Genomic DNA, 27,465 nt, shown 5'->3' with positions numbered 1-27,465 from the left:
GATGAACTAAAAATTGGGGGGATCCTGCTGGAGGATTCATGCAAATTGGCTCGGGGGAATGCATGTCGTGCATTCTCTCTCTCGCTCGTTTCTCTCTCTCTCTCTCCTCTCTCTTCTCTTTCCCGCCCTCTCCCCAAAATTGTCGTTTAACCCTTTCGCGACAACTCGCCGTCGTATTGGCACGCGGGGGACACGTGTTTCAAATTCCTGGGAATTTTCGAACCCTTTGGGGGATTCTGGTGATAGTTAATTGCATTAAAATGCACGTGATCGAAATTACAAATATTGGACCCTTTGGGGGGAAAAAAAGTCACAAATTTTGAAGAAAATTATAATCGGTCAAATCTTTGTGCGGGGTTGGGTTTAAATTATAACGGTCCCCACAAGGGAAAAATTTTGTTTTTGCCGTTCCACCCTGTTTTAAAAAAAACATGTTTTCTCTTGCAAAAAAAAACATGGTTTTCGATATCGAAAAACTTTTTTTTCTTTTTGACGCGAGTTTCAAAAGGTTGTACAGCAAACGCTTTCGTTTTAAAAATCGAGTTTTTTTTCTTTTTTTTTTTTTTGTGTCAAGTCCGGGGACTTCTGACATGTGAAAAAAAAAAATTGATTGTTTTTTTTTCAAATTTAGACTTTTTAAAAATTTTCGGCTTCCTACTAAATCATCAATCCACCGCAAAAGGGGGGGTGCCCCGATCCCCCTTAAAGATACGCCACTAAAAAATTTTACCCTTTTTGTCCCCCATCACATCTCAAAAAAATTTCCCCTATGTTTTTTTTCCCCAATAAAAAAAAAAAAACGGGTGAAGGTTTAAGGCGCGCGCGAGACGGGCCCAAAAAAAAGGCCGAGCATCCCTCTTTCGCCCAGTTTCCGTCGGCCCGGGGGTTTTAAAAGCCGCGCGTTCCCCCAACATTTGGTCCTTCGACCGGTTTGGGTTTTTGGGTAAAAAAATTTTGGAAAGTAAAAAAACTAAATTTAAAAACACGTGACTTTGCAAGTACTTTAAAAAGGGAATCTAAACGCTATCATGCATTAAAGGGAGGTGCCCCAGCTCGTTCTTTAAAAGATTTAATTGATTAAATTCAGTGTGGGTTGAAACCTCATTGAAAAATTTTTAAGTGCCCAAAATGGAAAAAAGCTCTCGAAAATTTTCAAAAAACTGTTTCCTTTTTCGGGTTGCCGAGCTCTCAAAAATTTTTTAAGAAGAGGGTTTCGGTAAAATCTGACGGCCCCCAAAAAATTCGCTCGCAAAGGGAGAGCTTACAAGAAGGGGGACACAATTTTCCCCCAAAATCACGCGACACGCTCAGCTTTTTTTCCCGACGAGAAAAAATTTTAAATTTTAAAACTTAAAAAAAAAAGACCTTCGCCTTCCACGGGGACCTACAGGCATAGGACTACATAACGAGTGTTGGGGGGAGTGGTTCCAGTTGGGAAATCGTAAAAACCCCTTTTCAACGCTTCGTTGGGCCCTTCAGATCTCGTCTTATGGGGTTTAAAAATTTTCCCTTTTCCCTCAAATTCCCCCCCGTTCACCGGTAGTTTTGGGGGGTGGGAGACTTTCGCGTTTGGTTTAAATTTTGCTTTTATAACAAGCAAAAATTTCGAACTTCGTCGCATGCATTTTTAGTGTCAAGTTTAAAGGCTCAGCCCCGCGATGCATTCAGTATTTAAAATCACCGGGAAATTTTTGGGGTTTGGGGGAAAAACATTAAAAGCGCGGGTTTTTAAAAAACCCCGTTTTTAATTTAGACTCACTTTTTAAAATTTTATAATTTCCAAAAAAGACTCGTGGGGGCCCGTCGACCCTTTACCCTTACGCGTAACCCCAACAAGCTTTTCAAAATTTCACGTCTTAATCGTTCGCCGGGACGATTATTTAGGACTTTTTGTTTATTTTCTCTTCAGAATTCGATCCCGCCACGCGCCGTGCGTTTGGAAAATTTTAAAAAAAGGCGATTCGAAAATCCGCCAACATCCCAAAAAATTTTTAAAAATTTTTTTCGTGCGTTTCCTCGCTTTTTGGGGAACTTTTCCCCCCCCCGAAACGACAAGGCCCCAAATCACATGCAAAGTGACTAGGGGCAACAGCGACTTCCCCTTTTTAATATAGTGGTTCAAGTGCAAGCACGCACTTTTTCTAAAAAAATCCGAAATTTGGGGACAAAGAGCCCGTTTAGCGACGCGAAGGGTTTTAAAAAATTTCGACGATTTTTTTAATTTTTTGATGATAAAAAAGTGATAAGTAAAAATAAATTTTACATGTAAAAATGTAAAAACAAAAACTCTATGATTATCTCGTTTTGGACTCTTTTCAAAAAATAAAAAAATGGAAAAATCGTAAAAACCAAAAAAAGCATCGACAAGGCCCCAACTTTCCGGCCAACCCCATCATTACAATGACACCCCGCCCGACTTTCCGGGGTTTTATCTACTGCAAAGGTGAATTTGCAGGCGCCTTCTGGACGCTTTTTTGGTTTTAAAACCCTTTTTTTGAGGGGGGATCAAGCCACTTTTGGGCGGAGGCGTTTCTCAAATATTCGTCTCAAGCTTTACAACGCTACTTCAAGTCGGAAAAAGCTGCGCTGCACCGGTACATGCCGATCTGCGGCTCTGACACATTTACTCCTCCCCAAAAAATCAAAAAACCAAGGGGTTTAACTTTTTCCCATATTATGAAGGCAATTTAAAGAGGGTAGCTCCCAAAAAACCTTCGCAATGCCCCAAAATTGGAAACATATTCCAATCGGGAATTGGGTTTTCGATATCTCCCCCATCAACACCGATTTATCCAAATAGGATCCGGGTTATATAATCACGTACTCGTTCACGACGAAAAAGGACCGCTGGGCCAAACTACAGTTAACTGAATGGTTTTTTATTTGGCGACAGAAAAAATACTTTTACTCCCAACATAACGAAAAGTTGAAAATATTGGCGACTCGCGAATAGAGTTTAAAAAAGCACCTAGGATAGATGAAAATCGAATTTTCAAGAACTCAACTCCTACGGAACATACGGTACGGCTTCCGCCCTTTTTTTTCTTTCGATCTTTAATCAGTTAAACGATAAAGGAAGCCGTTTTCCCCTAGCCTGGGGTTTTTAACGAAACGTCTGTGGCGACGGCGTTTTGGGGGGCCCAAGATATGCCTTTTAAAAAACTCGAGATCAATTTCAATTTTTTAAACCGGTGGTTGATCTTCCAAAGGGCGGGAAAAAACCGGGTTCTCTCCGATATTCATCGTCACAGGGCTCGCACATTAAATTTTGAGCTGCAACAAAAAAGGTTCTCGGGATTTTTTGGAAACCGAGCCATTGTTTCCGTTTTTAAAAAAATTTCCACGACTCCCCTTTACAAAAAAAAAAGTTCTTTACCATAGCCCAAAAATTTTGATCCATGGATGGGCACACCCTGGTTTTTTCCAAAAGAAATTTTTATGCAGAAATTTGGCGAAAAAGTAGGCTGGGACGACAATCTTCAGAAAACTCCTTTACAATGGGGGGGGATTAAAATCCTTCCTTCACAAAACAAAAAAATTTGCTGGATGGAGCGATTTTGTACCAAAAACATCGGGTTCCGGTTTTTCGGGGCTTCCCAAACTTTCGCCGCAGTTTTTTTTGAGAGTCACAAAAATTTTCCCGGGCAACAACTGTTTTTTCCTGCTGGGCCATCCCAAAACGCGCCTACAAACCCCTCAAACCCTTTTTTTAGAATTGTCACTCGGGCTTTTTAGCGCGCCTAATTGAATTTTTCAAAATCTCTTTTTTTACGAAAGCCATCATTGTTGGGGAATTCGAGTATTGTGCTTCTGGTTAAAAAGCCCCATTCATTTTAAAAATTTGTCTCGCCGCGTAAAAGAGATTTAAAAACAGTTTGATGGCATTTGGCATCATGAGTAAAAATAAAATCCCGTGAGGACTCGGTTTATTGGGACAGAAAAAAACGCCTTGCATTTGGTCGCGGACCTTCGGTTATCTTAAAAGGAGATTGGCCCACATTACAATAACGCCCATAACCCCAAAACAGTTGAAAAAAACCGGCAAGTGCATCAAATAACGTAATGAACCGTGGTTCATACCGATTTCATGGTGGCCAAAAAAGACGTATTAACCCCCAATTTTCCTTTTTTAAGGAATGTAAAGAAACACACCCTAGGCAAAAAAGTTTAAATCACGTCTTATACATTTAATTAACGAACACGAAACTTTTGGGTGAACTTTTTCTTAGAATTGAAAAGGCTCCAAATTTTTTAAATAAAAAACCTTCCCACTCACGTAATTTCTCATTTAAACCGTTCCTGGGTTTGCCCTTTTAAATTGCGTTGGGGGGGGCGATTAAAACCCCGTCATTTCTTTTTCCCCAACACCAAAATTTTTTAGCAACCATACATCACACCTGTATCCGTTAAACCATGTTGTATCTCTCCCGCCGGTTTTTTCAAACCCCTTTCAAAATTAGAAAGAGTTTTTGGTTTTAAGGGAAAATCTGAAATCGGTTATTTTTTTAAAGGTTCTTACAAGAAAAAGGCCAAATCTAGTCCCCGGTGGGCCATCTACCTAAAATCGTGTTTGGCCCCTTCGACGTTTTAATACGGTTTTTTCACTACGCCGGACCAAGTCTTTACACGTGCTTCAGCCGGCCGAGGAATTACCTCGCGAAAGGCCTATATAGCACTCTTTATTTGTTTAGCCACACGCGCTATTCATCTCGAACTGGTTAGTGATACTCGACTGCTGCCTTTCTTAACGCTTTTTCAAAGATTTTTGTGCGCGACGTGGATTACCAGAGGTCATGTACTCGGACAATGGTACTACGTTCGCAGGAGCAGACAAGGAGTTGTCGCAAGCGTATCGAGACGCTCAAAGCGATGTTAACTTTCTCAACTTATCGTGTCAGATAACATCACATGGAGTTTTATCCCTCCCCATGCTCCACACTTCGGTGGATTGTGGGAGGCAGGGGTCAAAAGCGTTAAATACCACCTTCGTAGGATATTAGGAAATCACACCCTCACTTTCGAGGAACTTACTACCGTGCTTTGTAAAGTTGAAGCATGCTTAAATTCAAGGCCCCTGTGCCCATTGACTGATTCGATTGACGATTTTGAAGTGCTCACTCCGGGTCACTTTTTTGATTGGATCGGCAATCCACAATCAATCCAGAACCTTCTGTTCTGCAAATCAATGAAAACAGACCTGTCACGGTGGCAGTTGTTGCGACAGATCACGGAGCGTTTTTGGAAGCATTGGCACGCCGACTATATTAACACGCTTCAACAGCGAACTAAGTGGCGAAAGGCAAAGTCACTTATCCATATCGGTTCCATGGTTCTGATTCAAAATCCTCTTCTTCCTCCTTGCAAATGGGAACTCGGACGCGTAATCCACTGTCAACCAGGCTCTGACGGATTAATTCGAGTAGTTTCCGTCAAAACAGCGAACTCGGAATATAAGCGTCCATAACTAAGTATGTGTGCTTCCAATCGACGTTGATTCTGACGATTCCATCGAGGATCAACCTCGAGTGTCAAGCAATTAGCGATAATTCTAGTGTAAGTTAATTATACGATTCTAATCCTATTACGTTATAATTTATGTAGCCAGTAAGTCAAGTTTATGTTCATTAGTTAAGTCAAAGCGTGCAAGTAAAGTCGCCAAGGCGGGCGGCGCTTGCAATCCTAAGTTTAAGGTCGTGCGAATTAGTACGAACAGCGGATACTGTTGTTTACGCGATCTGCGTTAAATGTTAAAATCCGTCCGCGATAACAACAGTGATCTTTAGAAGTCAACTTTAAGTCATATTGTCAGCCGTTTCAGGTCTACAATTTCACTTTAGTGCGATCTGAGCGTAATCAGAAGTTACATCTCAGTATCTTATATATTGCATGGGATCAATCGTGACGAACAATCACACGCAATTAGTTTTCATTTAGCAAACCTCACTCACACGGGAGTGAACGATGCATCCTTGTGTAAGGTATACCGCGAGATCGAGTAGTTTCGAAATTCAAATTTCGAGGCGGGCGGTATGTTTAGGATTCAGAAAAATTTGCCGCGCTCGATCGAACGAAAATTCACGAACAGTCGAGAATTTAAGTGAAAGCAATTGCCGCGGGCCTAACACGGCAGCACCTCGCGGCCACGCACCGCGGGAAGCGCCGCGGAAGCAAATTTTCGGCCAATTAGCGCGTTCCGCGTGTACCCCTCGCGATCAGGCGGTCGATAGCGTGATCGATGAGGGTAGCATTCCGTCGGGGACAGTCGTCGCGGAGAGAGAGCCGGCGTTGGTCGCAAGTCAGACCAAAGAATTCGCGTTACCGTGTAATAAGTGCGTGAATGTATTATCGCGACAAATACGAACAGATTTGCGCGGTATTGTGTGACATATCGAGAGTGAAGAGTTAACGGGTAATCGGATCTCGTTCGCGACGCAACATACACGTTCTCGCGACGAATTCGCCATTGTCTCGTGCATGCTACGTGCACGTGATCGAACATTACGAGTATTCGGATCCTGCTGGAGGATTCACTGCGATATTCGCGTATCGGTGAATGCATGTCGTGCATTCTCTCTCTCGCTCGTTCTCTCTCTCTCTCTCTCTCTCTCTCTCTCTCTCTCCCGCGCTCTCTCTCACAATTGTCGTAGTACGGGCCGTCGCGACGAACTCGCCGTCGTATTGTGCACGCTGCGTACACGTGATCGACTCCTGCGAATATTCGAATCCTTCTGGAGGATTCTGTGTGATAGTTAATTGCATATAAATGCACGTGATCGAACATTACGAATATTCGGATCCTGCTGGAGGATTGAATGTCACATAATTGAAGACAATTATTAAGTCGCGTCAAATCATATGTGCGCGTGTTCGATAAATTATAACGGTCGTCCACAAGAGGACAAATTTGTTGTTGTACGATTCGCGATCGTGACTTTCAAATAAGACATTGTTTTCTCTTGCGACAAAAAACATTGGTGTCGATATCGAACAAACAGTTTTTTCTTTGTGATCGCGAGCTTCGAAACGTGTACAGCAAACGCTTTCGATTCTCATATCGAGTTTTTGTTCTTTTTTTCTTTGATTTGTTTGTGTCAAGTCCAGGTGACTTTCTGACATGTGAAATAATAAATTGATCTGTTTTTGTTCATCACTTCAAGACTTCTTTTCAATTCGGCTTCCTACGTAAATCATCAATCTCAGCGCACACATGGGTGCGCGATCACCCTATTAAGATACAGTCCACTCAACAATTATCCTATTGTCCATCCATCACATCTCTCATGAGATTCCTATGATTTCTTTCCAATAAAAAAAAAAAAAAACGGGTGAAGGATTTGAGAGGCGGCGCGCGAGACGCGGCCCTAAAAAGGCCGAGCATGCTCGTTCGCCGCAGCTTCGCGTCGGACCACGGTTCAAGCCGCGCGTTCGCAACAAAATCTTTAACAGACAATGAAAAACAAAAAAATATAATTTTCTACAAGAATCTTTCGATCAAAATATTCACACTCCCGCTAGATTCCGTACGCCCGCTACGCTGCACGGCTTGCGCAAGACTGATTATGTGACAATGAGTCTCGAACGAGAATTAGTTGAGCGCAACGACGCGCAACGTGATGGACGTGTTGAATGTACATACGTCTAATGCAAAAACTAGAAAGAAAGAGATGTTTTCGTTGGGCCCGGAGTTAGTGACACCGTCGCGCAGAGTCTACGGTCAGTGATAGGAATCAATCTTGTGCGAAACATGCAGTGTGGTGGACGTATATATTGCAAAAATAATTTTTATGCATGCGTTGCAATTTTTGAGATTTTGGGAAACACTGTATGTATTACAAAAAATTAATTAATCATAAAAAATAAAAAAATATTTATATCTTATAAAAAAATAACTTTTTTTATCGTTCTATAAAAGAATGAAAGCTGGTGTTATAAAAAGTATGTATTACATACCTTTAATAATATAAATATGTAATGTAGAATAAACTTACACTACAGAACCGTTCCATAGACAAATCCAACACTTTCCCAATTGTAATAGTTAATTGCTTCTGTGATCTCATTATCATAAACACAACAAATCGACTGTCTCTAGAATTTGCATCGTACCAGCAAGAATTATACACAGCATCTCCGATGCTGCTGGTCTATTTTAAACGAAAAATTATAAGATTTTCAAAGACAAATAATATATCCAATGTCTAAACGTAATATTTATTTCAAAATTTAACCTTATTAGTAAGATATTCTCCAGCGAAACAAAACGTAAACGCCTCCATATTTGAAACGACGTAAAATAAAATTATTCTCATTATAATTTTTATACCATCAGGCGTTCCAATTAACTGGAATATTAAGAAAAGACTTAATGGCAATAAAAAAGCAATAGAAAGATGAATAATTTAAAATAATTAACACTGTTTACTCTCTAAATTTATTTTTACAAGCGCTCTTTTTCTTCGCAAAAATTGTGCTGCCGCAAAAAGTTGAGACGCTACTTACCATAACGAGTGTATAACCCAAACAACAGATAATTAAAGTATCTGACACAAACAGCACCAGCGCGATATTTGTGTACATTTCTTCGATCTTTTCTGAAAAGGTGATGACTTGTTGATGTTTCTTGATCACTTTCTGTATCATCAAGGGATTTAAACCGCTTTTCTCGGATAATTTTTCTTCCGTTGGAAACATTTCCGTCAACCACTTGCGAAGAATATCGATTTGACCGCCTGCGTGCAGTATCTAAAATATAATATAGTTTTTTTTTAATTGCAACACTTGGAAATCGCTAAAAAATATTTTAATAATGGAATTAAATTAGCAAAATATGTTTATACAATATCTTTTGAAATTTTTGAAAAGCAAATTTCTGAATGGATATATGTATATTAAACAAAATTTATCAACAAATTATTCTTATACTTATGTATATACAGGATAAAAAATAAGAGAAAAAATAACTATATACATTTATACAATTATATATGTGGATATTTATAGCAATGTGGCTACGTAGCAAATTTAATAGCAAATAAGTGGCTACGCAGACAAATATAAATTCATATAGCCATGTTATGACTACAACAGATTAATTATATTATTAATTATATTATATATTTTTATTAATTATTAATAACAAGACTTACTCGTTTTCTATTATTAATAATGTTTTCTTCTTCAGATATCTCCAAGCGAGTATCTTCTTCCTACATATAAATAAAGAAACAATAAATAAATAATAATTAACAATATTCTAAATAAAGAAAAAAACAATAAATATAAAAGAAGAAACTTACTCCTTTATTTATATCTTCTTGAGATATATCCATAATAATACACTTCACTTAATATTGTTGTTGACAATAACACGCAACAGGTGACAGCTAACCTATCCTATCAGTCCCGTCATTATTACTTCGAGATGTATATACCAATGTCACCAACATTCCCTATCCGGATACTACAACGAATCTCATTGGTGAATCATTTTTCCTCTTAGGTTCACACAGCAGCCAATGAGAGACCGTATTGACGAAATAATACTCATTTTTCACTTTTTATTAATAGAATAAATAACGATAATAATACGCTTTAAACCTTCCTTGATTAATAAGAAACTTATGTTCCAAAGTTGATATAAAACTATGCAGTAGTTATCGAGAATTAAGGTCACGACCGATCCGGGCTCGATGAAACGCATACTTCCTCTCTTTTCGCCAACCTACGGTTGGCAGCAGTCGGGAGAAAAATACACAGGATTTAAATATGCTCGGCAATATTTCAATATTTCAATATAAGAAGTAAATACATATAATAACACATAAGTTAGAAATATTATTTGATTATAATACATTGTATTTTGTTATACATACCACTGTTTCTAAGTTAAAAGATTAAACAAGAAATATTTAAATAATTTGCTTCACAACATAAGTTACATGATATTAATATTTGATCATTCGCGGAATATATCAGACAAATTGTTGTGAATCTATTTCGTATTTTTTCTTGCACGCCATGAACATTTACTAGTGTCGTTATATACTATATTTTAAATAATTTTAAAAATAAATATCTAATAAATTAAAATTAGGAGATTTTAGCGGCCATAGTATATTTATCTTGTTCCTATCAATCTAAAAAGAAATTGTTTAATTGCAATAAAATTGAATATTTTTTTAAATCTTGCATAACTTAGAAATTATCGTACACTTACATATGTTTACTTCTACTTACATATGTTTAAATATCTCTTATTTATTTTAATGTAAGAAATTTATATTTTGAAATATCGCCGTGCATTTATAAATCATTTTATATATTACTATTAATTGATCACAGTTAAAAATATACTATTAACATACATATATATATATATATATATATATTATAATATAAAAATAAATATTATAATATAAAAAAATATAATAATAAATTTATTATGACAACAATGAAACTCACCAAATTTATTAGTAAGGTATTTAACATGCCATGCGCATAGGTAGACAATATTAAGTGAAAAAATTGAATAATTATGATAAGCCAATATACCAATGTTTGATTAAAATCAAATGGTAAATCCATTGCCAAAATGAGCGGTTTCGTGGAAGTATTGGAAGCTTTCTCGTCATTCGCGAAAATGTTGCTACAGTTAAGCAATATAGCCACCGTATAAATAACAATTGTCCCATTATTCAAACGTCGAGATAGATTTGCATAGTATGTCGTCGTGATCATACTAACTTCATCGATAATACGGTTTTCAAAATCGGTTGCCATCATCGTTAATATTTTGATAAATGTTCTACGGATGGTTTTCGATGTATAAAGCAATGACAAAAAAATTCACTTAATTTAAATTTTTTTCTAATAATCAATTATATTAATCTATTTTCTTTACATATTTAACTTTATTATATTATTTATAATTTACTAAATAGTTTACATTGATGCAAAATTTTAAGCAACGAAAGTTAAAATCAAATTTACAAAATATTAATATATTAGAAGAATGGCAATTTAACAATTGAAAAAAAATTTTTTTTGGTTGATAGTATCATCACATATATTATTATAGCTCACCGCTGTTTAACCCAAAAAGTAATGAGTTTAATTAACATTATCGTGTATGTCATTGTTTCACTTAAAATTTTCATCACTTCGAAAGACTCTACAGAATAGAAATGTGTAACGACCCATCGATATTCAAGAACTTGTTCCATCATGACGGATGGTTTTCGACGTATAAAGCAATGACAAAGAAAAGATTCACTTAATTCTCTTTTTAATAATCAATTCTATTTTCTTTACATATTTAGCTTTATTATATTATTTATAATTTACTAAATAGTTTACTTTGTTAAAAAATTTTAAGCGATAAAAGTTAAAATCAAATTTACAAAATATTAATATATTAGAAAAAGGACAATCTAACAAATTAAAAAAAAAATTTTTTGGTCAATATTATATTTACCATCACATATATTATATTATATATCTCACCGCTGTTTAACCCAAAAAGTACCGAGTTTAATTAAGAATATCGTGTAGGCCATTGTTTCACTTAAATTTTTCATCACTTCGAAAGACTCGGCAGAATAGAAATGTGTAACGATCCATCGATATTCGAAAACTTGTTCCGTTATGATTGCAATTATCCAAAATAATCTGCTTAACAGAATGTACGACGAATTCGGCCAAATGCCAAAAATTCGAAGAACAATTTCCATCGATTTACTAAGCGTGTTGTCTATTTTCATGTTTCTGTTTTATTATATATCACTTGTTTCAATTAAATTTTTTTTAATCCTGATACACCGATTCTTCTTCCAAGACCATAATTTTACATTATGAGAAACGTGTGTAATATGCACGATACTGAATCTTTTTACAGATTGAAAACTCGGAAGGCAGTATGCATCGGACGATAATACTCTCTCTCGAGCGATTACCATTAAATATTTCGTGTGTCGATAAAAAAAAGTTTCCAGGGTTCCGGGCCGATCTCTAGTTCTAACTTAATAAAAGTGCGTCGTGTTCTTTAAAAATTCAAGCAGCAGCGGATAGTATCGCATGCAAGTCTACACCTGACGTTAAACTGTGGTCAGTGACCGTGAAAAAAGTTTGTAATTCTAGAAATGAGAGAATTTTTCGAGGAAAAGAAAAAACACGGAAGTTTTCCTTTTCAAGATTTTGTTGTCTGAATGTCGAAGGAAATACTTCACGTGTATGTTATAATGAGTACTGGAAAATGTTAGTCGCGTACTTTCGGATGAAACGCAGGGATATAAGTTTGTGCACAATAATCGTGTAGAAAATGTGAAAACTGAAAAGAAAGACAAAGGAGACAAATAAAGTGAAAAGTTTTATTTCAACGCCAAATACGTGTGTTTCGCAAAAACAAGTGTAATACAAACACTAAAGAATATCACAAGACAAAGGAGAATTTACGTATTAATTTTTTTCAAAGATTTTTACAAAGAATTGATAAATATTCTTGATTGATATTTAACTTTTTTCAAAGATATTTATATAACGTTGTTTAAATATTACGAGAATCTCTGAAGCAACGTATAATAATGTAAGAAATAGTTTTCGTTATGTAAACGTTTTACGTTGGTGCGTGCTTCATGTATTTATTACTACAATATTTTTTGCACAAAAATAAAAAATTAATGTACGTGTGTGAAGTAAATTATATTATATTACATTAAAAATAAGTGCACACAATTGTATGTAAATTAATGTAATAATAATAATAATAATAATAATAAATTAAATACTATTTTTGCTAAATTTTATTGTATTAATGTATCATATATTGTTGTGTTACAACTTCCATCAAATATTATACCATGAAGAATGATACTATCACAATATTCCGATCGACATAAAACTTATTGCTCCATACATTGCCATTAATATAGATATATATGATGCCGATGCCTTCATTATCTATAATATTAATTGTTACTAATATAATATATTATGAGTATGTAATTTTAAGCACTAATAAAATGGTCATTTTAACAAAATCATAACACAATGTTTACATTAAAAAATTAAATTCTTTTCTTTCTAATATATTATATTATATTTTAGTATTTGACAAATAGCACAGTTTCGTTTTATATGATTTCAAATTAAAATTTTTTATTATATAATTTAAAGACGTGAATAGAATTTAGTACAAAAGCCAAAAATTAATGATACAAAATGAAGAAAAAAAAGGAAGATAAAGAAATGGAGAAACTTACGCTGGTAAAACGTTCTAAGGAGAGATCCATGACTTTTCCAATCGTTATACTCAAATGTTTCTGTGATCTCAGGATCACGAGATGTACAGTCCGACTCTGTTTAGGCATGACATCGTACCAAAGAGAATTATAGGCCGCATCTCCGATTATTCTGCTCTAGAAAAGAAACAAGAGATGGATTGCGGATTTTTGTGAACACCGCTGCGATTCTAAGCTAACCTTGGTACTCAAGTATTCACCGGCGAAGCAATATATAAATGCTTCGAGATTCATCACGAAGTAGTATAATATGGATCTGACCAGGACGGAAAAACCACCAGGCGTACCAATCAACTGCAATATCGGAGCAATTTAATATCCATTGTATCTATATATATTTTTATGCAGATGTGCAACATCGATTATAATATTCGATGAATCAATTGCGTTTTTGGTTGACTAAAATGCGAGGAAAAAAATGGTGTCAAATGAACAAATTTCCGGAAAAGATTCTGTCTTTCAAGCAGATGATGATGAATTTTTTCCAAATGTTTACTCACGGTGATAATAATAAATCCTATGCAGCATATAATAATAGTATCCGACACAAATCAACGCGATATATGTGTAAAAATTTTCGATTTTTTGCGTGAACGCAATAATCCGCTGGTGCTTCATGATCAGCATTTTTAATGTTATCCCGTCCACGGTGAGTATCATATTTTTGGAGAAGGCTTTCATCAACCAATCGCAAAAGACACCGATTTAACCGCCAATGTGCACTATCTAAGATCCATAAGTGAACAATGCAACAAATCGCGATTATCTTATTTTGAAAGAGTTCGACTAGTGTCGCAAACAAACTCACCAGAGTGACGATATTTGAGTTGACGATAAGATATCCTGCAGGACAAATCGACAGATGACAGAACTCGAAGATTATAACGAGCGCGTAGACGGGAAACGTGTTCATCACGAAGGATAGCTTCATCTTCAGGATGTGCTCGCGTGCGGACACATTCATCTTCTCAACGTCACCGGCGTTGCCGGTAAGAATGCCGCAACTGTACAAAACTACGGCACCCAATTGAAGGTCGATGAGCCAGTTGGAAACACGATGCGAGAGTCTGGCTCTATTCATCGTAATGCGCAAACAGCATTCGATCAAGTCGCAATTCTGCCAGTCCACGGCCATCATTTGCAATATATCGGAGAACGTTCTACGATCGAATTGGATTCGTCTCGATGCGCTATTCAGTACTGCTATTTAACATCTTGTAATAAATATATACACACAACTGATATCCTTTTACAAATAATAAGTAAATATACACACAACAAATTATGTGCGAAAGACAAGATATATAATGCCACATCTGATTTTGCTTAATGAAAACAAAGTGATAAATATAAGGCCAACTTATCGAGCTGAATATTCGAGATGTTCAGTCAACTACCATTTATTACATGTATAAATTATAAAACTACAGTCATTATATTAAAACTAACGCAAATTACAATCATTCTATAAACGTTTCGACCGCACGCGGTCTTCTTCAGTATAATTATTGAAATATAAATTCTTACAATTCACATAATATCGAAATTTAATTATAGTTATTCAGAATCAAGAGTTTTTGAGTAATTAACGCGTGTTTCAATCCGTCCTGTCCAACAATGTTCGCCTCGATATGATCCCTGATTTTGTTCAGATCTCGGATAGTTTCATCGTTAATATGCGAGAAATTAACCCGTTCCGTAGGCGCTGCGATTTATAAAAAATTACCGATCAACGCATGTCCAAATTATAATATGTATCCCCTACAATTGGTAGTATGCTTACCTATCATCGTTCTTCTTGATAATTTTGCTACTTATTAACAGTTATTAAGGATGACACATAACAAACCAACAATACAGAAAGACAGCTCATTTTAAACTCTACTTGATCGGAGAGCGTGCGTGTTTATATATGATCTAATATCTATGTTTTACTCGTTAATGTCCTATTTGTCCTATTATTATTTCTTGTTCGCTAATATATCCAAAATATCAAAATACGACTCGCTAAGTAACTCAGTATCTTTGTTTAAATTTAGTCCATTTTTTTGTTCCTTGATATGTAGCATCTCAGAAATGAGTCTTTTATAATAATTATTTTCGTTGTCCATGATCTTAACATTGTCCCAATTAAAAGTATGATGTTCATTTATTATGTGTTCAGAAATTACTGAATGTTTCGTTGAGTCCAACCTAATATTATTTTTATGTTCTTTTATTCGCGTCTGCAATTGCCTCTTTGTTTGGCCTACATAAGATGCATTACAATTATTGCAACTGATCTTATAAACCACATTCGAATTGCATGGATGTTTAGTTTTATCTTTCTGCGCTTTAATAATATTGTCCAGTTTGTTGAGACATCTATACCCTACCATACAATTTTTATTTTTTACCGAGGAAACAATCATTTCTGAGATCCCATCTATATACGGAATGACAAAGAATTTTTTATTGACCGAGTCATTTCTTATACTTTTTGTTCTTTCTATGTTGGCCTGTCTCTCTATAATGCTCCCCTTAGATATGATGTGTTCTATCCGATGATTAATTTTGTTAAAAATCAGATCAAGAGGGTAACCATTGCTTCTGAGTATATTAATAATTAACTCCAAATTTTTATTAAAAAATAGTGGATGTGATAGCAATAGACATCTGTCTACAAGGTTATATATTATTCCTATTTTGTGGCATAGTGGGTGGTTTGAATAAAATGATAACGTCCTTCCTGAGAAGGTTTCTTTTTGATACCAGTCTATATATATTTTGTTATTAATAATTTTAAGTGATAAATCTAAGAAATTCAAGCTATGGTTAACCTCTTGTTCGACCGTGAATTTAAGTCTTTCATGATAGTTGTTAAAATTATTCACAATCTGAGTCATATTAGTCATAGAGGTGGCCACTATTATGTCATCCACATAACGAAAATAAAACAAACATTCCAAATTCAACGCTTTGAGAACTGTATCCTCAAGATCTTGCATAACCAGGTCTGCAATAATTGGTGATAACGGTGACCCCATAGGGGTCCCAAACGTCTGTTTATAAATTATGTCATCAAATGTAAAATATGTAGAAGTCAATATGAATTTTATACCCCCCAAAAATTCGTTTTTCGGTATTTTAGTATTTATTCCAATGTGATCCCATCTATCGTTAATACCGTCAATCGCAAGATCCAGAGGAACGTTCGTAAACAAAGACACCACATCCAAGGAAAACATTCTATCATTATCATCAATCTTTTTACCAGACAATATGCTGTACAAATCAAAACTATTATTAATATGACTTTTCGCTTTGGGTAGACTAGTTCGTAAGGTGTTTTGTAAAAACGAAGCCAGCGAGTATAGAGCTGTATCAACCGATGAAACTATGATTCTAACTGGATAGTTTTCCTTATGGATTTTCGGTAATCCATACGCTTTTGGAAGGAGAGAATCACTACAACGTAATTTATAATATTCGTTTTTTGAAATATAATCTTCCTTAAGCCATCTCTTCAACAAATCATTCAAATCGTTCTCTATTTTTTTGCACGGATTTTTTTTAACAATAGTGTAAGTGTTGACATCTTTTAAAACGTTTTCCATTTTGTTAATATAATGAGATCTTTCCATTGCCACCGTAGCATTACCCTTGTCCGCGCGTGTGAATAGAACATTCGGATTGTCTTTACAAAATTTTATTAAATCTCTGTGTGCACCAAGTAATTTTTGTTGACTTACGTCATTTTTATCCTTCGTGTTCAGAAGTTGTGCAAATTTTGGAACCGCGATATTTCTGATTGTTGTGAGATTATTAATATTATTTCGTTTGCTATTACTCTCTATGTCCTTGATGAATTCATGTATCGCTGTTTTTTTACTAATATTCGGAAGACAGAATTTATCACCCATTTGCAACAGATTAGAAACGTTAGGCGGAATGTCTGTGTTGGAAAGATTAACAAACCATTTTTTATTAGTATTTTCCAAAGGGTTAATTGTATCATTGAGAAATTTATTGGCTTCTATGTGTATATTGATCTCCTTGGCATCATTAGTGATTGCCCTGAGAGAATTTTGTGATATTTTCGTCGGTTGTGAAGTTTCAAAATGTAAAGAACAATGTATATCTATAGGTTTGATGCTGTTGATATACTTATAGTGTTGTTTTCTCTTAAGCCAATTGAATTTCTTTTCGTGTGCAGTAACCAATCTGTTGTGGCAATTTTTAAAAGCAATGTTATGATGTTCGAAAATTCTATTCCACGCGAGTACAGGTAAACGATTAAATAACCCGCTGGTGAGATGAAAAATCCTATTTTGTAATGACTCTACCTGTCTATGCAAATCAAAGATTTCAATGCTCATCGCATTTGTTTTGAATTTGTACAACATACTATCTAGTCTTCTGATCGATCTGTGATGAAAAACGTTAAATTTAATGCGGCAAAAACCTTCTAAATGTGTAGGAAAAACACAAGGGTAATGCTACGGTGGCAATGGAAAGATCTCATTATATTAACAAAATGGAAAACGTTTTAAAAGATGTCAACACTTACACTATTGTTAAAAAAAATCCGTGCAAAAAAATAGAGAACGATTTGAATGATTTGTTGAAGAGATGGCTTAAGGAAGATTATATTTCAAAAAACGAATATTATAAATTACGTTGTAGTGATTCTCTCCTTCCAAAAGCGTATGGATTACCGAAAATCCATAAGGAAAACTATCCAGTTAGAATCATAGTTTCATCGGTTGATACAGCTCTATACTCGCTGGCTTCGTTTTTACAAAACACCTTACGAACTAGTCTACCCAAAGCGAAAAGTCATATTAATAATAGTTTTGATTTGTACAGCATATTGTCTGGTAAAAAGATTGATGATAATGATAGGATGTTTTCCTTGGATGTGGTGTCTTTGTTTACGAACGTTCCTCTGGATCTTGCGATTGACGGTATTAACGATAGATGGGATCACATTGGAATAAATACTAAAATACCGAAAAACGAATTTTTGGGGGGTATAAAATTCATATTGACTTCTACATATTTTACATTTGATGACATAATTTATAAACAGACGTTTGGGACCCCTATGGGGTCACCGTTATCACCAATTATTGCAGACCTGGTTATGCAAGATCTTGAGGATACAGTTCTCAAAGCGTTGAATTTGGAATGTTTGTTTTATTTTCGTTATGTGGATGACATAATAGTGGCCACCTCTATGACTAATATGACTCAGATTGTGAATAATTTTAACAACTATCATGAAAGACTTAAATTCACGGTCGAACAAGAGGTTAACCATAGCTTGAATTTCTTAGATTTATCACTTAAAATTATTAATAACAAAATATATATAGACTGGTATCAAAAAGAAACCTTCTCAGGAAGGACGTTATCATTTTATTCAAACCACCCACTATGCCACAAAATAGGAATAATATATAACCTTGTAGACAGATGTCTATTGCTATCACATCCACTATTTTTTAATAAAAATTTGGAGTTAATTATTAATATACTCAGAAGCAATGGTTACCCTCTTGATCTGATTTTTAACAAAATTAATCATCGGATAGAACACATCATATCTAAGGGGAGCATTATAGAGAGACAGGCCAACATAGAAAGAACAAAAAGTATAAGAAATGACTCGGTCAATAAAAAATTCTTTGTCATTCCGTATATAGATGGGATCTCAGAAATGATTGTTTCCTCGGTAAAAAATAAAAATTGTATGGTAGGGTATAGATGTCTCAACAAACTGGACAATATTATTAAAGCGCAGAAAGATAAAACTAAACATCCATGCAATTCGAATGTGGTTTATAAGATCAGTTGCAATAATTGTAATGCATCTTATGTAGGCCAAACAAAGAGGCAATTGCAGACGCGAATAAAAGAACATAAAAATAATATTAGGTTGGACTCAACGAAACATTCAGTAATTTCTGAACACATAATAAATGAACATCATACTTTTAATTGGGACAATGTTAAGATCATGGACAACGAAAATAATTATTATAAAAGACTCATTTCTGAGATGCTACATATCAAGGAACAAAAAAATGGACTAAATTTAAACAAAGATACTGAGTTACTTAGCGAGTCGTATTTTGATATTTTGGATATATTAGCGAACAAGAAATAATAATAGGACAAATAGGACATTAACGAGTAAAACATAGATATTAGATCATATATAAACACGCACGCTCTCCGATCAAGTAGAGTTTAAAATGAGCTGTCTTTCTGTATTGTTGGTTTGTTATGTGTCATCCTTAATAACTGTTAATAAGTAGCAAAATTATCAAGAAGAACGATGATAGGTAAGCATACTACCAATTGTAGGGGATACATATTATAATTTGGACATGCGTTGATCGGTAATTTTTTATAAATCGCAGCGCCTACGGAACGGGTTAATTTCTCGCATATTAACGATGAAACTATCCGAGATCTGAACAAAATCAGGGATCATATCGAGGCGAACATTGTTGGACAGGACGGATTGAAACACGCGTTAATTACTCAAAAACTCTTGATTCTGAATAACTATAATTAAATTTCGATATTATGTGAATTGTAAGAATTTATATTTCAATAATTATACTGAAGAAGACCGCGTGCGGTCGAAACGTTTATAGAATGATTGTAATTTGCGTTAGTTTTAATATAATGACTGTAGTTTTATAATTTATACATGTAATAAATGGTAGTTGACTGAACATCTCGAATATTCAGCTCGATAAGTTGGCCTTATATTTATCACTTTGTTTTCAATATACGAGCGACAATTGTATTAATTTGCTTAATGAATTTACGAAATAATTGAGATGAATTTTGACATCATATTCGAACGTTTTCACACATGTATATATCTAATATTTTTTTATAAAAATTAAATTAATTAATACATTTAATAAAAATTAAAATTGTTTAAAAATGTTGACGTAATGTCTTACCGCTAATTGACCCATAAAATGACGAGTTTGATTAACAGAAGGCTGTACGTCATAGCGCTGCTTACTCCAACCATAAAATTGGAGAAACTATCGGTATAATAGTGTATCATCACGTAGCGATACTGAAAGATCTAAATCGTGTTCAACGATACAGTCCAAAGTAATTGATTACAATACGGTAGACGGTAGATATGGCCAGATACCACAAGCATGAAGACCAATTTTTACCGCGCGACTAACCGTGCTTATCTCCATGTTCACCATAAATAAAACGACGCTTTAAGCATGTGCGAATCGTCAGGTAACTTTACGGAAAGAAATTTAGAGAAGTGGGGAATCGAAACGGTCACTGAACGAAAAAAATGAAAATAAACGTTCACCAATCGGATAACTCGTTAAATATTCTGTATTGTCACGTGCGTATCGCAAACTTTGACAAACTCGAATAGCTATCAGGTGCGACAGTCACATGTCGCGTGAATCTGAAAAATACTATAAGGAGGATAGCATATTTTTTACCCTCCCTTTTTTGAGTCAAGTTTCAAAAACGATGCAACTGCGAATTAAACATGCAACAATGCCTGCAATTGGGGCGAGTTTACAGCTTCCATGACCTGCGTGATAAACGCGCATAGTTGAAAAGTTTCACTGCCGAGGGAGCGTTATGAAGGAAGAAATATAAAAACGTGGAAGTTTGTTTGGACGGGGAGCGACCCAAGATTAGGTACGTGTTTGTACCGCGATAATCACGATCACGATTAATTAATTATTAACTTTCTTATTATTGATTGATTTAGAGGACAATCATTTTGGAGTAATAGATTGTAGATCAAAGTAAAGTTTAGATTGTCCATCAAGTTCACCAGATCGTCTATGCAATACGACATAAGCATACTGAAAGATGTCTACGATGATTAAATGTTGCGTACCTGAAGAATCTGCACGATAGACTAAAAATTAAACATCCAAAGAACAAGCTCTGGAAAATACATAGAAAAGCTTGTAGTCGTCATGTTTGTAAGAAATAAACCTTTTTGTTGCTCATAAAAATACCGGCGAACATATCGTTTTCTTTCGATGGAAATTGTATTGCAAAGCAGATAGTTAAGGATGAGAATTTTATTACGAAATCGCATGGTACGCAATTGATCGAGATCGGATGATCATTAAATATTCTATTTGCTATCGAGCGATATAAATACGATTGTAACTGTATACATCACAGTTACATCTCGATAATGGTCAAAAAAGAGGAAAATTTACAACATTTGTTTCCGCACGCTCGGTTTCCTCTTTCTCTCGATATTGTGACGCAATATGGCGGCAAATTATTGTATATGCGAATTATTAATTTAAAAATGCAAAATGCGAGCGCGGAAAGTGTATTATGTTCGAGTGAAATTTTTTCGTGGAAAAAAAAAAGAATATATATCGACCTCATTTAATGAACATGAAATACGGATTATTGATTTACATCCAGACAACCCCATATTTATTCTTACTCGACAAATACGCGTGTACGCGTGTATATATACGAGTGCTTGCAACACACGTGAAAAGAGAAATGGTGTAATAATATCGCAAAACAGTTTGTGTTTTTAAAAATTTTTTATGTGTAAATCTTTCTTTAATCACTAATCAACAATCAGTATATTTTGTTTATTAGAAATTTGATCTATAAGACTTGCTTCAATACATTGCAGTCAAAACCGATATGTACGAGGCTGAAGCTTTTATAATCTGTAATAATATCATTTATTATGAGAATATATATATGTATGCATCTTGCAATAAAAAAATATTAATATTTAATAAATATAATAGGTATATATATATAATTTATTTACAAAATATAAAATAGATATATTATGTCTATTTTATACGATATATTATATAAATATTAGGCGAGTTTCAGCGACGCAGCGTGCACAACCACCGTCCAATCGAGAATCTTTGTATAATATATCGTATAATATATGCTTAAAATAGACATATTATAATATATCTATTTTATATTTTGTAAATAAATTATATATATATTTGGAGCAATATGTTGAAGTTGTTCATTATTTTTAGCATTTGAAATTTCAATTATATTATAATCCATATTATCGATTAAATTATCTTTAAATAATAATTGTTTTTTTTTATAATATCTGTTCTTTTAAGTGTTTCAATCAATTTAATGTTTGTATCATCTTTGTTATTTTTTATTGCTGGACATTGCAGATCTTCTTCTACTTCACAAAGTTCAGGTATATTTGCAGCAGGGTCCAAATATATATTTTTATATACTTTCTATAATTTACATTTTTTAAATAAATGTGTTTACATTACAAACAAAATCATCTTTATCTTATGTAAATTTATTATATTACGGTGTCGTTACTAAGACGCTATCTCATATTTAGAACCTATCTCATAATCGGTACCTTTACCCTACCTATCTGTTTTTGACTAAAGTCTTTAAAATGTATAAAATATTTAAAAAATAAATATATTTTATGTAATATGATTATTAATTTATTAGTTTATCAGTTAAGAAACAAAGAAAACAATATAGAAAATTATATTTATAAAATAAAAGATATATGTATGCATAATAATTTTTTAAGTAGTCACTGTATATATGTACATATGTTCATTTTCTCATTTCGTTTAATTTAACTAAATATAATTAAGCGCGCGAAGTTGGATTATTTTTTGATAATAAAATCGCAACGCATGCATAATAACTATTATTGTAATGCGTGCATAAAAATATATTAATTAATTATGCAACGCATAAAAATTCAATATTTAAATCTTTAACAGAGAATATAAAAACAAAAAATATAGTTAGGCCCGGAGTTGGTCGCACAGAGTCTACGTCTACGATCAATGGTAAAGATCAGCCTTGTGCGACGTATGCAGCATGATAGACGTATTAATTGCAAAAATAATTTTTATGCATGCGTTGCAATTTTTGAGATTTTGGGAAACACTGTATGTATTACAAAAAATTAATTAATCATAAAAAATAAAAAAATATTTATATCTTATAAAAAAATAACTTTTTTTATCGTTCTATAAAAGAATGAAAGCTGGCGTTATAAAAAGTATGTATTACATACCTTTAATAATATAAATATGTAATGTAGAATAAACTTACACTACAGAACCGTTCCATAGACAAATCCAACACTTTCCCAATTGTAATAGTTAATTGCTTCTGTGATCTCATTATCATAAACACAATAAACCGACTGTCTTTAGAATTTGCTTCGTACCAGCAAGAATTATACACAGCATCTCCGATGCTGCTGGTCTATTTTAAACGAAAAATTATAAGATTTTCAAAGACAAATAATATATACATTTCTAAACGTAGTAATATTTGTTTCAAAATTTAACCTTATTAGTTAGATATTCTCCAGCGAAACAAAACGTAAACGCCTCCATATTTGAAACGACGTAAAATAAAATTATTCTCATTATAATTTTTATACCATCAGGCGTTCCAACTGACTGGAATATTAAGAAAAGACCTAATGGCAATAAGAAAGCAATAGAAAGATGAATAATTTAAAATAATTAACACTGTTTACTCTCTAAATTTATTTTTACAAGCGCTCTTTTTCTTCGTAAAAATTGTCCTGTCGCAAAAAAAAATTGAGACGCTACTTACCATGACGAGTGTATAACCCAAACAACAGATAATTAAAGTATCCGACACGAACAGCACCAGCGCGATATTTGTGTACATTTCTTCGATCTTCTCTGAAAAGATGATGACTTGTTGATGATGTTTCTTGATTACTTTCTGTATCATCAAGGGATTTAAACTTCTTTTCTCGGATAACTTTTCTTCCGTTGGAAACATTTCCGTCAACCACTTACAAAGAATATCTATTTGACCGCCTGCGTGCAGTATCTAAAATATAGCTTTTTTAATCTTCACGCTTGGAAATCGCTAAAAATATTTTAATGTTGAAATTAAATTGGCGAAATATGTTTATACAATCTTTTGAAATTTTTGAATAAATATATGTATATTTAACAAAATTTATCAACAAATTATTTTTATACTAATGCATATACAGGATAAAAAATACATAAGATTTAAATATGCTCGGTAATACTTCAATATTTCAATATAGGAAGTAAATACATACTAACACAAGTTAAAAATATTATTTGATTATTACGTGATATTGTATTTCATTATACATACCACAGTTTCTGAGTTAAAAGATTAAAAGAAATATTTAAATAATTTGCTCAACATAAGTTACATGATATTAATATTTAATAATTCGCTGAAATGTATCAGACAAATTGTTGTGAATCTATTTTGTATCTTTTCTTGCACGCCATAAACATTTATTATTATTAGTGTTGTTATACACTATATTTTAAATAATTTCAAAAATAAATATCTAATAAATTAGAATTAGGAGATTTTAGCGGCCGTAATATATTTATCTCGTTCCTATCAATCTGAAAAGAAATTGTTTAATTGCAATAGGAGAATAAAATTGAATCTTTTTTAAATCTTGCAGAACTCAGAAATTATCGTATATCTTCTACTCATGTTTAAATATCTCTTATTTATTTTAATGTAAGAAATTTATATTTTGAAACATATATGGCCGTGCATTTATAAATCTTTTATATATTATTATTAAATAATCACAGTTAATAATATACTAATAATATATATATATATATATATATATATATATATATATATATATGTATATATAATTATTGTATAATAATAAAATAGAAAAAATAATAATAAATTTATTATGAAAACAATGAAACTCACCAAATTTATTAGTAAGGTATTTAACATGCCATGCACATTAGCAGACAACATTAAGTGAAAAATTGAATAATTATGATAAGCCAATATATCAATGTTTGGTTAAGATCAAATGGTAAATCCATGGTCAAAATGAGCGGTTTCGTGGAAGAATTAGAAGCTTTCTCATCATTCGCGAAAAGATTGCTACAGTTAAACAATATAGACATCGTATAAATGACGATTGTCCCATTATTCAAACGTCGAGATAGATTTGCATAGTATGTCATCGTGATCATACTAACTTCATCGGTAGTACGGTTTTCCAAATCGGTTGCCATCATCGTTAATATTTTGATAAATGTTCTACGGATGGTTTTCGATGTATAAAGCAATGACAAAAAAAATTCACTTAATTTAAATTTTTTTCTAATAATCAATTATATAATCTATTTTCTTTACATATTTAACTTTATTATATTATTTATAATTTACTAAATAGTTTACATTGATGCAAAATTTTAAGCAACGAAAGTTAAAATCAAATTTACAAAAATATTAATATATTAGAAGAATGGCAATTTTTTTTTGGTTGATAGTATCATCACATATATTATTATAGCTCACCGCTGTTTAACCCAAAAAGTAATGAGTTTAATTAACATTATCGTGTATGTCATTGGGGTTTCACCTTGTCATTTGTTTCACTTACAATTTTTCATCCCTTCGAAAGACTCTACTAATAGAATGTGTAAACACCCATCATAGTTCAAGTAACTTGTTCCATCATGACCTGTGGTATTTGTAAATCTTTTCCGGACACCGCTACAGGCTATACGCCTCCTTATTTTGTTTATACCGAGTAGTCAATAAGTTTCTCTATTTAGGGCTTTATGCCAACAAACATTTCGTTTATACCGAGTAGTCAATAAGTTTCTCTATTTAGGCTTTATGCCAACAATCATTTTGTTTACTTGTTTCTTTTTGAATAAACCAAAGTATTGTTAATAAGGAATAAGCGAGTCTGAATCTCCCCCTTCCTCCCGAATCCTGGAACCGGCGAGCCGATCCGCGGCGTCGGGAAAGGTGAACCGTTACAATATTTTAAAAAATAAATATATTTTATGTGATATGATTATTAATTTATTGTGATGTGATAATTAATTTATTAGTTAATTAGTTTATTAGTTAAGAAAAAAAAAACAATATAGAAAATTATATTTATAAAATATAAGATATATGTATGTGCATAATAATTTTTTACGTAATCACTGTATATACATATGTTCATTTTCTCATTTCGTTTAATCTAACTAAATATATATATGCGCACGAAACAGTTATATTATTCTTTGATAATATAAAATCTCAAAATTGTAACGCATGAATAATAATTATTATTGCAATGCGTGCATAAAAATATATTAATAAATTATGCAATGCATAAAAATTCAATATTTAAATCTGTTTAGGATTCAGAAAAATTTGCCGCGCTCGATCGAACGAAAATTCACGAACAGTCGAGAATTTAAGTGAAAGCAATTGCCGCGGGCCTAACACGGCAGCACCTCGCGGCACGCACCGCGGGAAGCGCCGCGGAAGCAAATTTTCGGCCAATTAGCGCGTTCCGCGTGTACCCCTCGCGATCAGGCGGTCGATAGCGTGATCGATGAGGGTAGCATTCCGTCGGGGACAGTCGTCGCGGAGAGAGAGCCGGCGTTGGTCGCAAGTCAGACCAAAGAATTCGCGTTACCGTGTAATAAGTGCGTGAATGTATTATCGCGACAAATACGAACAGATTTGCGCGGTATTGTGTGACATATCGAGAGTGAAGAGTTAACGGGTAATCGGATCTCGTTCGCGACGCAACATACACGTTCTCGCGACGAATTCGCCATTGTCTCGTGCATGCTACGTGCACGTGATCGAACATTACGAGTATTCGGATCCTGCTGGAGGATTCACTGCGATATTCGCGTATCGGTGAATGCATGTCGTGCATTCTCTCTCTCGCTCGTTCTCTCTCTCTCTCTCTCTCTCTCTCTCTCTCTCTCCCGCGCTCTCTCTCACAATTGTCGTAGTACGCCGTCGCGACGAACTCGCCGTCGTATTGTGCACGCTGCGTACACGTGATCGACTCCTGCGAATATTCGAATCCTTCTGGAGGATTCTGTGTGATAGTTAATTGCATATAAATGCACGTGATCGAACATTACGAATATTCGGATCCTGCTGGAGGATTGAATGTCACATAATTGAAGACAATTATTAAGTCGCGTCAAATCATATGTGCGCGTGTTCGATAAATTATAACGGTCGTCCACAAGAGGACAAATTTGTTGTTGTACGATTCGCGATCGTGACTTTCAAATAAGACATTGTTTTCTCTTGCGACAAAAAACATTGGTGTCGATATCGA

At 33.9% G+C, this 27,465-nt stretch overlaps 1 protein-coding gene and 2 pseudogenes across 1 annotated transcript; all 3 read right to left on the bottom strand.

The window, feature by feature from the left end:
- Positions 1–7,988: 7,988 nt before the first annotated feature.
- LOC146720441 (4-vinylanisole receptor-like) lies at positions 7,989–11,759 on the bottom strand (the record flags this gene model as incomplete). The annotated part of the gene is made up of 5 exons (XM_085488413.1): positions 11,503–11,759; positions 10,462–10,804; positions 8,500–8,742; positions 8,229–8,342; positions 7,989–8,144 (listed from the first exon to the last, which is right to left on the bottom strand). Coding segments are annotated over exons 1-5 (1,113 nt in total), but the record flags the coding sequence as incomplete, so codon positions are not given.
- Positions 11,760–12,870: 1,111 nt separating this feature from the next.
- LOC114932271 (uncharacterized) lies at positions 12,871–20,515 on the bottom strand (annotated as a pseudogene).
- Positions 20,516–21,949: 1,434 nt separating this feature from the next.
- LOC146720440 (4-vinylanisole receptor-like) lies at positions 21,950–25,726 on the bottom strand (annotated as a pseudogene).
- Positions 25,727–27,465: the final 1,739 nt, after the last annotated feature.

Source organism: Nylanderia fulva, unplaced genomic scaffold, assembly GCF_048542155.1.
Source record: "Nylanderia fulva isolate GAGA-0341 unplaced genomic scaffold, ASM4854215v1 Scaffold692, whole genome shotgun sequence".
Taxonomy (NCBI): domain Eukaryota; kingdom Metazoa; phylum Arthropoda; class Insecta; order Hymenoptera; family Formicidae; genus Nylanderia; species Nylanderia fulva.
This window is presented reverse-complemented; position numbering and strand designations above follow the sequence as displayed.